The sequence below is a fragment of the Cygnus olor genome, chromosome 25 (genome assembly GCF_009769625.2).
Source record: "Cygnus olor isolate bCygOlo1 chromosome 25, bCygOlo1.pri.v2, whole genome shotgun sequence".
Lineage (NCBI taxonomy): Eukaryota > Metazoa > Chordata > Aves > Anseriformes > Anatidae > Cygnus > Cygnus olor.
The window spans coordinates 3477723-3493149 of NC_049193.1; the positions used below are offsets into that span (position 1 = coordinate 3477723).

Below are 15427 nucleotides of genomic sequence, written 5' to 3' on the forward strand. Positions count from 1 at the left end.
ATCATGGAATATCCTGAGTTGGAAGGGACCCATAAAGATCATCGAGTCCAACTCCTGGCACCACACAGGTCTACCCAAAAATTCAGACCATGTGACTAAGTGCACAGTCCAAACAATTCTTAAAATCTGACAGGCTTGGTGCAGTGACTCCTTCCCTGGGGAGCCTGTTCCAGTGTGCGACTACCCTCTTGGTGAAGAACCTCTTCCTGATGTCTAGCCTAAACCTCCCCTGCTGCAGCTTGACACCATTCCCGCTGGTCCTATCACTGGTCACTAAGGAGAACAGATCGGCGCCTGCCCCTCCACTCGCCCTCGTGAGGAAGCTGTAGGCCGCGATGAGGTCTCCCCTCAGCCTCCTCTTCTCCAGGCTGAACAGGCCCAGTGACCTCAGCCGCTCCGCATACGTCTTCTCCTCTAGGCCCTTCACCAGCTTCATCGCCCTCCTCTGGACACTCTCCAACAGTTTAATGTGCTTCTTGTACTGTGGTGCCCAGAACTGCACACAGTACTCGAGGTGAGGCCGCACCAGCGCAGAGTAGAGTGGGAAAATGTTACTGCTGAACAAACCAAGTGGGGAGGAGAACAAAGGCATCGGCTCTGAGAAGGATCTCTTGCAGTAACAGTGGTTTTCAGGGCCTGCAGGTTTCTAAGCTTCTCCTTCAGTACAGGTTCTAACACACAGAGAGGGTGTCAGGAAGCAGCGGGAGATGGTTATTTCTAATTCCACATGACATTTTTATTCTGGGACAGCTTCAATTGTCTGGTTCTCATCTGTTCTGGAAGAGCACACAAGTGCCACGCGTGTACTTGTTTCATGTACCGGGGCTTTTATTGCATCACCTTGTTAACCTATTTATTCTTATCTGTTCATAATTTACATTAACAAATATTGCAGTATTTAATTGGCATAGCAACTAGCTATAGCCTGGCCTGTGAAAAGGCGACTACAGGGAAGGTTGTGGTTAGGGCCTGGGGGGGCCAGCATCCCAAGGGACCCCGGTGGCATTCAAACCACTGTGCTCAAGTGGCAGCGACAATGAAGACTAGGAGACGCATAAACAGAGAGAATAGTACCAGGAAAAAATGAGTATCTGAGCAAGTAGTGTAGACGAATTTTATAGGAGCACTATTTCTGTCCTTTCCTAAGATAGTATGCTGGAAAAAAATAAAGCCTGAAAATAGTTGGAAATGTGGTCACCCACTCCCTTGTCCAGGACAGCTAAGCTTACCCTGTCCCAAATTCCTAGCACACCAAATGCGAGGCTACTCAGAGTCCCCCACTTTTGCTGGGAGGCTTCAGTTCTGGCAGAGGACCTCGTGACATTTGCCTGAAGCCCAGAGGCCACACTCCTCCAAATTTTTGCTTTCTAAAATGGCAACACAAAGGAGGAACAATTCAGGAACTGTTTCCAGATATGTAGAATAAACACATTTCCAAGCAGGCTGAGCTTCACGAGCTAGAACTGGAGTTACCCACTTAACCTTACCTCCTCAGGGGCACTCCCAAGTAAAACACTCCACGGCAGACACTGCCACACAAACCATCTCCTCACAGTCTTGTTGTGAACTGCCTAGGTCCCTCTCCCACACCTGACGACAATCTGCCCTCGTAGGCACCAATGAATTAGGGCCATTTACAGACCCAGGCCTGGACTAAAGAACTCAACACCACAGCACAATCCAAACGCAAGCCTCAGCTTCTGCTCTCCATCACTAGGATCTCCAAATGAAGCGCTAATGAACCAGCCCAGCTACTCTCCTGCAAGGTGAAACGAAGACAGCTATTTTTACACTCTACAACAGGGGCAGTGGTGTTGTGGTTTATATATAAATACCTAGACAGAGCCATTCTACCTCTCTGAAGAGAGACAATGGATGAATGTAACCTTCATGAGAGGCAGCCTTGTAGATGACACACACTTACCCGATCCAAGAAGCAATGCTTCATAAATAGGACACTCCTCCGTCTGTCCCAAAATATAAATTCCTGAAATGAAAGATTTCTTCCTTCAGTTAAGGTCCTCAGTTAGGAGGAAAACTTGTTACCTTATCTACTTATCCAGAAGCATCATTTACATGGGAAGCAACAGACACTACATTGCAAACAACCACCAGAAAGACTTTCATATAAATGATAATTTTATTGTAAATAAAACGATACATTGGCCTGGCTTTGCACTGCAAGCCCCCGGTCGGTATATATAGACTACTGGTTCAAGGTCTTCTGCACAATCCAGGTTAAAGCAATTTCTCCCTGCTCTGCATGGTTTATGTCAGACAGGTGTTAACACACAACGATATCCTTTTCTAAACTGCCTCCTAGGCATCTGCCTTTTCTAACTGGGGAATTCAGAGCTGCTTGGTGAGATTTGCTCCTGAACAAGGTTGGGGTTTAGAGAGCTGAAGCCCAAACGCCATTAAACCACAGACAACACCAATCTTTCCTCTGAATATTAGACAGACTGAATACTCCCAGCTCCAAGGGCAGGTACCAAGGTGACAGCCACAGGCCTACATAATCAAATACATAAAACCTTTCCACCCAGCAGCTATGAACCTAATAACCAGTCACTGGGATCTCATTCAGCTGCCCCTGCACAGCTTTAAATGTGCCTTTGCCTACCAGTGAAAGCCTGTACAGCAGGGATAGAGTTACTGAGGTTTCACAAGTTATCCTGGCTCTCTTGGCACTTGGAAATAACGTGTGTCACCTGAGCAGGTACCAATTTCCCTTTGGGTTAATTTGTTTTGGTAATTAATGGCAAAGGAACCTCTTTGGAGCATCTTCAAGTTCTTTGGAATACCACTCCAAAAATGTGAAAAAATCCAAAGTGCTGCAACCTACAACAATTAGAATAGGCAAAGACCAGATTTAGTGGAGAAGAAGCTAGTAACCTGGAATGCACAGAATCGTCACACCAAGACCAAAATGCCAATAGTTTGCTTCCTAACAAGCTCATGGATAGCCAAAGTCCCCATTCCCCCAAGCTCCTCTCTGATGGGAATCAGACATTTTCCTGCTCAGACTCACAACTGTTTCAGGATAATAATACTCCTATAAGATATTTTTCTTCAGGCAGAATTTTCTCCACTTTTGCAGCACCTTCCATGAAGAATCCCAATACTAAATATTCACCGTATCTGCCTCCCAGGAAGGAAGAGCTGAAAACACAAAATGACATTTGAAATGGACACAACAGCTTTCTGTTAGCCTGGCACTCTCTCCTCCGCTCTCCCCTAAACAAGTTTATCCCCATTTTTTTTTCCAATTCTGCCAGGATAAAGAGGCCAGATGTAATTCAATTTAGAGGTATAATTACATTTATGTCCACTTGAAAGTTTTTTGATGTCAGGGTTGTATAAAGAGACTGTAGTATAAATGCTGGCCCCATGTTTATTCGTTGTAGCAGTGGACTTAGGAATCCTGATCTTCCTTTTCCATAATCAAGAAGGCTGTGAGGAAACAAAGAATGCATTTTGGCTTGGCTCTACTTGTTATAAACCATCAGCAAATTCTCTGCAAAACCAGCTGCTTTTTTTCCTTTTTAAATTCATAAAGGCGTCAAATTAATTTCCCATCCTCCCCCCTACCCCGTAACAGTCGAGTCGATATATATAAAAATCACCAAATATGATCTTTTACGATATAAATAAAAAAAAAAAAGTATGAGGCATCACCGTTTACATGATGTAAAAAGAGCTAAAAAAGAGCGATATAAACTACATTCATAAAAGTGCATCTCCAAACATACAAGTAATGCTTTGGCTTGTTCCTGTGCCGAACGGGTGGCATTGGGTCAGGTACTGGAATACAAGAAGTCCAAGCTGGCACCCCATGTTCTCTTGTCACTGTACAATTGCTATTGACTTTCCTTACTACAGACTGGACTACAAGTGTATACAGAGTAGGCACATCTCAGCATAGGTGGTGGGAAGGCCCAGAAGCTCTGACGGGGAAAGGACTGAGCCCATCAGCCCACGACGCTCTTTGCTCTGCTCTGGCACAGCCTTCCATGCCGCGTATGAGGTAAAAGCCACAACAGATCCTGAGGATTTAGTTGCTTTGAAACACTAAAAGTTACACCATTTCCTCATGCCCCATTCTCCCAAGACACGATGTGTGGGATGGCAAGGAAAGACCACGGAAGGAGGTCTCGATTTGGTGAGGACAAGCCGAGGGTACAGAGAAACCTACACGGACAGGATCACTGCAGTCTAGGTCGCTGCTTTATGCCTGTGGGTTCAAGTGTGAAAATAAAAGATTCCAATCTTTGGTATGTTCAGGTGCTAGTTGCAAGGCTTGAAGAGTGCTACTGGGCCCCACAGGAGTGCTGACCACCCTACTTCTGTCGAGACTACGGGAATGATTTCACATCCCTCTGCAGCATACGCAGCCATTTACGCCACAGCAAAGTGGTGTAAATGACTCCCCAAAACAGAATAGTAGTGTTACGCCCTCACTTCCCTCTGGTGCAAGCGACAGTGAAGTGCAGGCCAAAAGTCAGGCCATGTGTCTGGACAATTTGGAGTCAAGTTCCAGATTTTAAAGAGATCAATAGAAGTGCTCTCACTAGAATTAAATAAATTATGGAACAAGGGCTTTCATAAAAAAAGAAAAAATAAATCCCCCTAAGTGCCTGCACCCTAAACAGTGCATCCTTGTAGTGGTGCAGGAGAGCCAAAAGGGAAACCAACACTAGCTTTCTTTCACTGATTACACATTGCTCTGAGTTTGGCACAGAAAAAACACGTCAGATTGTTAAAGCCTTTCAGGGCCTTTCTTCTTTTTAGTTCCCTCTTCTAATTTCACATATTATTTGTTGGGTGTTTAAGGAGCTTGGTTTCATTAAAACTTGCCTTATCCTGCTAAGAGCTTTCACTTAAAATGAACAAATGAACTCCTGTTAATTTTACTGCATTATGAAAGTGATTTTCTTTTTTTTTTTTTTTTAGGAGGGGGAGGGGAGGCATGTGGACCATTAATATGGTTTCCAATACAAGAGCAGAACACCTCTGATGTTGCTCTATAAAGCAATATTTTAGCTAGTAACGTGCTTTCTTCTCTTAGTTTAATTTCACACAGAAATCGTATAATTAGCCAAAGATCTCCTGCACTTAAAAACTACTGCTCTTCTGCGTGAAATGAGGACTGTGGGTGCCGCAATCAACATACAGTGTTTGAGGCCAGCGAGCCATCAGGAAATCTGGTATCAGACGTGAACACTTCAAATGCAAAATGACTTGGATAGATCTTGCTGGTACCTGCCTGGGGATTTCTGCAACTCTCTTGTTGGCCAGATAGTTTTACAAATATGCTACCATTACAAGTGTTCTCTTTGTTTCACTGTTTGACTTAATTTGTACAAAAGCTTATTTAAATAGGACGAAAATATTTTATGGAAACCTTAAATGAACACTTGCACACCTGTAAAACAAAACACTTGCTGAAGGGTTGAGCTTGACTCTAGCTTACTGTGCACAAGTAAAACTAGTATCCAGCAAATTCTCCCCGTGAAAAAACAGCAACCTATTTTCTTAATTTTCCATCAGGCCAGGCCATCAAAGAAACTTGTAAGCTTTTCCTGAAGTAAATTCCTGGGCGCCAGGTAAACTATCTTTGGTTTAAGGGATGGTAAAAAGTTACCTGCCAAAAAGATAGGTACAACACAAAGCTGTTCTGCACAACTCCCTTCCAGAAGGGATTTGTTTAGACCCAACAGTCTCAGGGAGATGAACATGGGACACAGATTTGTTGGCTATGAGGACACAAGCTAACCAACACTGTCTCAACGCTAGGACAGATCAAGCCTTGGAAATCAAGCTCTGGATTTTTCTAATGTCAATGGGAGAGCCCTTATCCTAGACCCTAGAGTGATTGCATTCTGCTGAAACTTTTCTGATTATCCTGACATTTAGCTAGAAAGACCTCCCTCACCCCCACCCCCAAATCCATGGTTTCATTATAAAATAACACTATTCACATACTTTTGAATCAATATTTTCTGAACACCTTCAGATGCTGAATACTTAAGAAGAAAAATATATAATATAGTGAGCGCATGCTCAATGACACATGGCTTTTTGCTGGATTCATGTACTACAGATGCCTCTAAAGCCCTAGAAGTCTGGAAAGCAGTGACCCACACGAGTAGCCACTTGGAGAAAGCTGGCCTGGGTAGCCATTGCACGTTTCTGAATAGTGTAGCTCTTCCAGTTCCCACTTTGGTTCAGATTTCTTCTAGGTTCAACCAGCGAGACACTTCGTAGATTCCCATTCTTGGGCCTGCAGAAAACATGCAGCCAGCTACAGCTTCACATCAAGGTAACTAGGGCAAAAATGCAGCTCTGTTCGGACAGCTGTCGGTAGAACAAACATTAGTCCAGCAAACAAAGGTATCAGGCACAAGGGCAGACCCTAGGTTCCCTGGCATAAATTCCCCGAAGGACTAGGACAGCTGAGTTGGCATTTTGAAGATGCAGCACCACGACGGGCAGTTGCAACTAGACCAGGCGGGGCACTGAAAGCCCAGCAGGAGCTGCGAGCGAGGGAGGTAATTCAGTACTGGAGCTGTGCAAACTGATGTCTGAGCAGCTCTTCAGCAGAGGGTCTGTGCCTGGCTTCCACAAAGATTTGCTTTAGAAAGTCCCGGCAATGTTCTGATATGTGGGAAGGGAGCTGGGGGTTGGTTGGCTGGGTGGCAATTTTGAAAATGGCTGCCATGGCTTCGTACTCTGCCCAGGGTGGTTTCTCTGTCAGCATTTCCACAACAGTACAAGCGAGGCTCCTGGAAAAGCAGACAGGAAAAAAAAGAAGTGAGAACCAACTGACACAATAACGCACAGTGTTCAGAGAGAACTTCCAAACAGGCAGCACCAAGGTACAGCTCTGCCCTGAAAACAGCTATAAAATGGCTTTGTGCTCAGCAAACGCCATGTGTGCACAGATCCTGAGCCAGATCTGCCAACATCGCTGCTTTTACCGCTGTCAGGCTAGCAATAAAGTGCTGAGACGGGGAGGCTGGTTTCCACCGAGGTTCTCGCTGCACTGAGAACTGCAAAGCGCCATCTGTCCGGCTCTCCTTCGCCCAAATTCTACTCTCAGTAAACGTTTGTATTAACAACGGGGGACAAGAGCTGCACACAAGATGCCCCTGAAGTTGTTGTTGGACCTCAGTGGTATTTCAGGTCCTGCTGCTGCTATCTCAAATGCACTTGCTGGGTTACAGGGTAGAAAACTGACTTTGAGCTAAGGTCCAGTGAATCACAGCTGGTCGACACCACAAAGCCATTTCGGCAAAACCCCTTTTCATTGCACTTCCTCAGAATAACCATGTGAGAAAACTCCTATCTCCATAAGACACCAAGCATCCGCCACAGTCAAAAAGTAATTAAAATCTTAACAGCTCCAAACTGAGAAGGCAGCAAATTAAGACGCCAGTAGGGCAGATGCATCAATACGTTAGGGAAAAACAACCAGTGAAGTTATGGGGCTCTGCGGGGTAATTCAAGGCAAGAACGTGATTATGAGGACAGACACGGCTTAGCCACCTTTCTGAAGTGAGTGTGACACCGATACTTTCACAGGTTTCTGTAGTACAGCAGTGACCCTTTCTTTGTTCAAAAAGGATTGATTGCTTCCTCAAGGCCACAGATTAAGCAAAGGTAGTGAAATTCAAACATCCAGTTTTGTGTTCTGATCACACTGTTCCACTGAAAGAGCAAAATTGTTTCTTCTACCTTTAAACTACACCTTCTTTTGAAGTGAAATGCAAAGAAAAGACATTTTCAGAGGCAGACTTGCAACAATTGCCAAGACAAGGAAGGAAAGGAATTAAATCCAGTGAATATGCAAGAAATGACTTCTTGACAAGGTTTAAAACTCCAACGTGAAAATTTTACACTGGTTTCCAGCCATTTAAGTCTTACTCGAAGAGAGTACAGAAAATGCAAACCATGTGTGCTGAAATGCTGGGGGTTTGCTCAAGAGCAAGCAGGGATATATTATTGTTTAGACTGATTTATACCGTTTAAGCAGATCCGGTTTCTTTAAGATATTCAGCAAACAGCAGGAATGTTTTTCATGTCAAGTCACTCCAGCAATAACAAATAGCTCACATATTCTGCTATTTAGGAAAAAGAAAATTGGAGAGGGGCCTGCAGCAGTGGCAGAAAGCCAGGTGGCTAGATTTGTTACGTCTTTGAGCCTCTTGGCCATACGCATCCACCCTGGGACTAACGTTGCACTGGAAAATTCTGACCCCCCTAAATAACGATGGGGATTGTAGGAACTGGAGCCCAGCCAACGGCAGTGTCTCTTTGATGGGAATGGACCGATGTCAGCACCGAGAGGAAATCCACAACTGCAGCAATCCAGGGGGAAGGGCACGTGCTCCGTTCTCTCCCAAAGCATCCCAACTGGGAGACTACGCAAAACTTAACTCTTTGCATATGAGAAAATTTCAGCTCTGTTTCCACTTGCTGCTTGTATGGGAAATAGCACAGACCTTTCTTTACTGCTGAGACACAAACATACCTTTTGTTGTTGTCATTTAGCTTGGTTTTATAATCTCACCTTTTTAAGGCCTCCAAAACTAACATTTTGACACAGGACCATTTTCTTTTTCCTTTCGAAAGAGGTTGTTTCTTGGCTATGCCAATAATAGCATGGCTACAGTTTCCACTCATGCATGCTTCAGATCACCTCTGATCTGACCTGTACCTTGTGTGTTATTCCAGGTTCGGGCATCTTTCCTTTAAAGCTTTGTCAACATACTCAAATTCTGTTCGTTTCCAGTGTTATAAGCATACCTCTCATTTTAAAACAAAATGAATGGACTCTCCCCAAACAAACTTCGGTCTCTTATCAACATAAGGGATATAAGAGGGGTGGAAACCTCGCACCAGAAAGTTAGAGAACTGGCTATCAGTTTGAGGGAGGAACGAACGGAAACTGTTACTGAAACACTAAATGGGCACTTGTGTGTTGACACTGCACAGCTCAGCCTGCAGCAGGTCATGTCTTAAGTTCAAACCAACTACTTAAGTTCACCTTTAACTGCTCTCACTTTTGATCCAGACTAAATCTGAATTTGGATATATAGGGATAACAGAACGTGTATGTCTATTATCTTAGGAATAACATACATATCTCTATTATCTCACTCCAGAAAAGCTCTAAATTGATTGACAGACAGAAAGTCGATCCCTCACCATACGTCTGCTTTTCTTCCATAGCCCTCTCCGCTGATCACCTCTGGGCTCATCCAGTACGGTGTGCCAGTGACAGAGCGGATGCCTGTTCCAGACATACAGATTGTCTGCAGCCGTTTGCTGGCCCCAAAGTCCCCAAGCTTCACATTCCCAGCAGAGTCACGGAGAATATTGGCTCCTGGACAAAAAAAAAGAAGGGGAAAAAAAAAAAAGAATCGAGACAGATGTTTTCATGCAATCCAGCTGTTGGATCTGCAGCCTACGAAGCTGATATCCAACCCAGAAATACCCATGCTCATGGTATGGCTTTCAACCCGTTAAGCCTCAGGTGACCTGCTAAACATCATTGCTTTATTTCAGGCTGTAGACAAGCCAACTGCTAATGGCTGCAAATGGGAAAAACTTCAGGGGAAAAACACAAGGAAGCAAAGGGGGAGGGGAAATGAGAGCTGAGTCAGCACTGTCATTGTTAACAGTGCCTGTAAACAGCTCAGACAGCCTATACAGGGCCCCTAGGCCAATGTCTCTGATAGTTCATAGCTGTGTAGAAAAGGATTTTATTTGGATACTACTTTGGTGAATATACCCAGCTGACCAGAAAGCAATGGTTAACAGATGTACCTAATTAAACCACTTTGAACTCCTACAATAAACAAGTCAATCTCCACTTCACTTGGTCAGAGGTCCTGAACATGAAACACAGAGGAAAAAAAAAGCAAACTTAGAGGATAGCTTGTGTGTGGATACAAGCTAAGGCTTAGACACCAAAAACAATTCTTCCTCCAAAGCTGCAATAAGCTCAAGAACCCTTTGTTGCCATTATTTGGTATATGCCTATGTGAACTCCTTCTGCCCCCCAGTAAAATGCATCTGTGCTTTACCACTCCACTTCCCCAGTGGGAGAGCTGAATTCGGAATAGCAAGTCTGGTCATCCAGCACCCTAGGGACAAATGAACAGTTTGGTCTGGAAGATGGGTGAAGACTAGTGAATAATCCATCGGTAGCAGATCATTTGGTAAAGAGCACCACAAGAGCAATATATAAGGTGTTATTCAAGAATAAGCAGCTCATTTTCCTTTGCCAACCCTAGAGGGGAGGCAATGAAGATTTATAGGCAGGAACAAGAAGATATTTTTCTTACAGTGAGCAATGCTCCTGTCCCTCTAGAGCACAGAAAAATGTGTGTGGTGTCTGCCACATCTGTTGACATTAACTCTTAAGGAGACTGCCTGGCTCCATGGGGTTACATTGGGAAGAGGACAACTAAAGGCTGATCACGCAAGTTGTATATGGAAAGTCTTGCACAGAGCAGGAAAGAAGTCACAAGAGCCTGAGGTAAGCAGGACTGTCAAAAGCAGGCATTGAGCTCTTACAGCAATTGGTATGCTTAACAGCTGAGAAATGGCATTTTGGTCAGAGAGGAAATTAGAAGGGAATCAACAGGGAAATGAACATGTGTTACGGGAGCAGTGAAAGTCAGGTGGCAACTTAACCTCATTTTACCGGGGTGGAGTTATAGCTCAGTAGTCCTAAGAATTAGAGGCTTCCAGTCTTCCTTACTACAAACACCAACTGCCACACTCCCAGGTCCTGTAGAGAAAACAGCCCAACTTCCCTTGCCCAGCCCAGAATATCTCCATCCCTAAGACCTGGACAGGATATAAGACAAAAAGGGATATCTGAGCAAAGCACTATTAAGAAGCCACAACCAGGATACTGAATATTTAACATTTGGCTTCTTTTCCCCAGAATTCCTTCAGCACGTGGCATATATATATAAATCACCAGCTGATCTCACCCTTTATGTCCCTGTGCACAATCATGTTGCTGTGAAGGTACGAGACTCCTTCAAGAATCTGGCGAGTATATTTCCGGGTTACATTTTCCGTGAGAGCACCATACGCCTTCAGCTGGTCTTTCACTGACCCCTGCACCAAAAACAAACAGAACAGATTGGCAAAGAAATGACAAACCACAAATCTTGCAGTCTCCATTCAATTCCCAGAGCTGCGACTGTGTTATATACCCGACCAGCACAAGTAATGAATTCTGGCCTCTTCTAAAGCCTTTTTGTGAGGCTCTCAGAACTTCTTGCCCTATGAAGCCCCTTTTGAGAAAAGCAAGGACAGTGCTTTACAGCAGAAATAGCTTGAGGAGGTTCTTTGCGCTTCCTCCATCCTCTAGCTGTGTTGATACAACTGTCTGTGGATGCAAGCAATAAACTAGTTCAGCAGACAGATCTGGGTCAAAGGTTTCCCTTTTTTGCAGGGTCATTTTTAAGCTAATTTGCTGCACTGTATGACTCTGCTAATTCAGTTAGCCCAATTTACAAGTTGGCCCAAGCTCTTTCAAGTACTTTGGCAGAACAAATTTAGACTGAAGGAAAGAATTAGCTTTAGTGACGAATGAACAGAATGTATTTCAACTACAAGACACCTTAGGAAAAAAAATAAAGAGGTGATTTGGGCATGAATAAAAAGCAAGCAGTGGCACTGTAACACAGTATGAGAAGGGAACATACCTAACAGGACACAACATAGAAATATACAATAGTTAAGTTGGAAGGGACCTACAAACATCACCAAATCCAACTGCCAGACCACTTTAGGGCTAACCAACAGATAAAGCACATTATTAGGAGCATTATCCAAATGCCTCTTGAACACTGACAGGCACGGGGGCATCAACCGCATCACTAGAAAGCCTGTTCCAGTGTTTGACAGAGTACATAGCTGAAACAAAAGTTTAGTCCCGATCACCAAAACCACCCATCTCAGTTTGTTTCAGCTCTTACCCCTGGCATGTACTCCATGAAGATGGTCAAGGTCTTCTCTGCCCGATCCCGTAGGCAGCCGTAATACTGAACAATACGCTCGTGCTGGAGATTCTTCAGCAGCTGAATTTCACACTCCAGGGCACTCACTTCCTATGGATGTTGAAGGAGAAAATAAGGTTCTGACTTCAGGAAATATTCCATCCTAATAAATCCATCCTTGTCACTGTCAGGATGAGACCACTACTACACTGATGCAGTCTAATCCGTGGCATTGGCTCAACTAGCTCTTGGGAAAGGCAAACATTCACCAATGCCTCAAGTCAATCCTTCCTGTATAGTTGGTAGTAGCAGTGCAGATGTTAGAAACAGAACAGAGGAGGTATCAAATACGAATTTAGTACCAGAAAAAAACAACAACAAAACAAACAAAATACCTTTGTTGCCTTGATTCTGTCACCTATTTATTCAATAGCTTCAGCTAAGTTGATGGAAGGAATTATTTGCACACAATACAGCAATAGCCTTACTCCTCAGCACTAAGTTGATGGCAGTGCGCTTTAATTTCAGTTATGAAAAAGGTCTGAATACATTGCTACAGAATGGCCAGGAATCTTTCTGCAGGAACCCCAATCCCTTAGATATCTAGATTACAGGAGCTAGAAGTTCCAACTTCTTTTCTCATGTAGTCCTGCTCTGATTCATGTTGATGATTTTACTTGGATCAACCTTAGAAACAGTTTCCTCTTATTTACTTCAAAGAATCTGCAGCTACGCACGTGAAACTAATTCTCTGCTTTATGCCTGCCACAGACAACAGGGTATCATAGTGCACAGGCAAAAAGGCTATCCAACAGTTTCAGACTGAATTGGAGATGTTTGTTGCCCAGGAAAAGTATCAGCTTCTTGCTGAATCCAGGGAACGAACAGGCTGAACATCAAAGGCACTGGAGCACGAGGATTTATGGAAAAAGGAATGATGGTTTCCCCCAAATTAGTCCCACTTAACTCTCTCTGCCCCTGCGCCACTGGAAGCTGCCAGATTTACTTCTCTCACTTGAGGAGAGGATACAGCTCTTCGAGAGCAGGGACCTGGCTGCTGCACAGATGCACGGAACCAGAGGAAGGAGCTCAATGGGTCCAACTGATAGTTTAAGGTTTGGGGTTTCAGTGCCTTCGAAATCTGTTCCAGCCTGTTCTTCCTTGGCTCAGATTTACTGCCTGATTTACAGCAGAGACATGGTACAACTTACGACGTACCAAGTTAGGCCTGCTCTTGGCACCAACGTTCCACATAAAGTCAGAATAATTAAATCTTCATGGATCAGTTATTTCAGCTCAAAGTGGATTTGTTTAATATTGGGAAATCAGTTCATTGTTCAAATACTAGCAAAAATCTAACAGTCAATCCATCTGCATTCACTGTGAGGGAATTACTTGTACAGTTTCAAGGTACCCCTTCCCATTGCCACCATTTCTACTGTGTTGTCACGTTCTTGATTAATTTACACACCACAGTTCAGTCTATCTTGAGGATAAAGAGAATTCAGCAGTGGAAACAGGCAACAATTAATATACTCGATATAGGGCCCAGAAAACCATAAAAGCCCAGAAGATGGGTTTTGCAAGTGCATGAAGCTTTTTTTCCTCCTTTTTTCTTAATTTAAAAAAGAAAAAAAAAAGTCCTGCTCTTTCTGGGTCTAGTTTCACTCACATCCGTGTCTAACCAGGAATACAGGGCAGTCTAGTATTCCTCAAGTAACCTGGCAACAAACCAAAAAGCTGAGAACAGACAGCCAAAAATGAAGCCAGAAAATGGATTTTAGTTTCAGACTGAAGTTAGTAATACGGAAAAGCAATTTTTAAATGACTCCTATTCCTCTCCACATGATTTGAAACCCTAGTACAAACTAATGATGCCAGCTTTCGAGGACAGACAGATACAGGCAAATTACAGGATCTCAAAGTCTGCAGGGCAAAGTTTAGTAGCTGCAAAGACAATTACCTTGCTCGTTTCAGGACTCTCTGGGTCAAACTGGACCTGCTTAGCTGCGAGCTCTCTGCCCGTGTCCACATCGTAGCACAAATACACACGGCCAAAGGCACCCTGGCCCAGCAGTTTTCCTCGTCGCCAGTTTATTGGAGCACTCGGAGCTAAAAAACAGCAATAATTCTCCTTTTTGGCTCTGCTATTTAAAGATAATGGTGAGCTTTTCAGAGATCAATTCCTATCATAGCAAGACTGAAGCATGTATTTTGCAGATGAAGAAACAGACGTGAAAGGGACTCTCAGAGTACCAGTTAGTGGCAGAACTCTGAACAGAATTCAGCCATCCAGACTCCCAGGCCACAGCATCCCATCAAAAGGAAACTGTGCAAGATTTCATAAAGATACGCTGTAGACAAGTTTTAAGTTATTCAATGCGGCTGGTGGAATTTCATTCTGCCAGCAGGGAGGGTTCTACAACATCACGATCTTAAGAGATGGGGCAGCAATTAAACAGGACCTTCTGACCCTCGGTATGTAGTTACTACACACATCAGATGAAGAAGAGCTGGTCAGCCTTGCTAAATCAATCCCACCCAGCTAAGAATGACTGTTAAGCTTCTGGGACAACTCGTAGGACACAATTTCTGAGTTCTTTTCCAACTAGTAGTTATTTTGGGGTTCCTTCTCCTGCATGAAGGATTTTACTGCAAGGCTATTTCTACAGCAGAAAAATTCCCTACTAGAAACCTGTATGGTAGGGACCATAATGTAAGAACAGTGAAGGTATCTTCATCACCTGCTGAACGATTAAGACTCTAAAAAATATACATGAGAACCAGCTAAAGCAGCTAGCTCCAACACCCCCAGCAGGAGGTTACGTCAGCAGGGAATTACGAGTTCTCATTGTTCTACTGTGCTGGCCAGCTCATTGTACAAGTGGCAGCCTCCTGACCCAGAAAGTCCTGAGCCCAGTTTTCCAGATTGCACTTAATACCACAGCACATTACTCAAAGAGCAGTGCTTTAACTCTAACTTTGAAAAGGACACTACCAGACACACGCAGTGTGATGCATCCAATTATGTTGCATCTAACAAGAAATTGTAAAAACACAGACAGGAACCAGCCATCTGGACAGTGTGAAAATACAGAAGAGCTCAGAGATTAGCTTTGCCATGTCTAATTTAATCAGATTTACTGCCAGTCGGTGTTTTAGTGTTGCTTGCTCTGCTGGCTTAATGTCTTTATTTTGATCCCTAAATTACTCTACGGGATCGCTGAAGTTCATTATTAATGACTGATGCTCTATTTCTTTCCCCCTTTTTTTAAACAATAAAATGTTCCCAAAAAAACAACTCAGGGATGTTACTAATACAGAAGTAAATCTTTCTACTAAGGAGCAAGTGAAATAAATAGTCCTTAACTGTAAAATAACTGTAATCCACAAGCCTGACC

General features: G+C 43.7%; 1 protein-coding gene across 3 annotated transcripts in view; it reads right to left on the minus strand.

Annotated features, from left to right (window-relative positions):
- Positions 1–1192: 1192 nt before the first annotated feature.
- MAP3K3 (mitogen-activated protein kinase kinase kinase 3) overlaps positions 1193–15427 on the minus strand; it is a 43957-nt gene continuing 29722 nt past the window's right edge. For 2 of the 3 annotated variants that reach the window (XM_040536723.1, XM_040536724.1), the window contains exons 13-17: positions 13990–14138; positions 12006–12137; positions 11010–11139; positions 9211–9388; positions 4846–6785 (exon numbers count right to left, since the gene is read on the minus strand). In XM_040536723.1, the coding sequence (XP_040392657.1) occupies positions 6557–6785; positions 9211–9388; positions 11010–11139; positions 12006–12137; positions 13990–14138 (818 nt within the window). In that variant the 3' untranslated portion in view covers positions 4846–6556. Of the gene's footprint in view, positions 1760–1924; positions 1988–4845; positions 6786–9210; positions 9389–11009; positions 11140–12005; positions 12138–13989; positions 14139–15427 lie in introns of those variants that run through there. The other variant, XM_040536725.1, reaches the window with a different exon arrangement.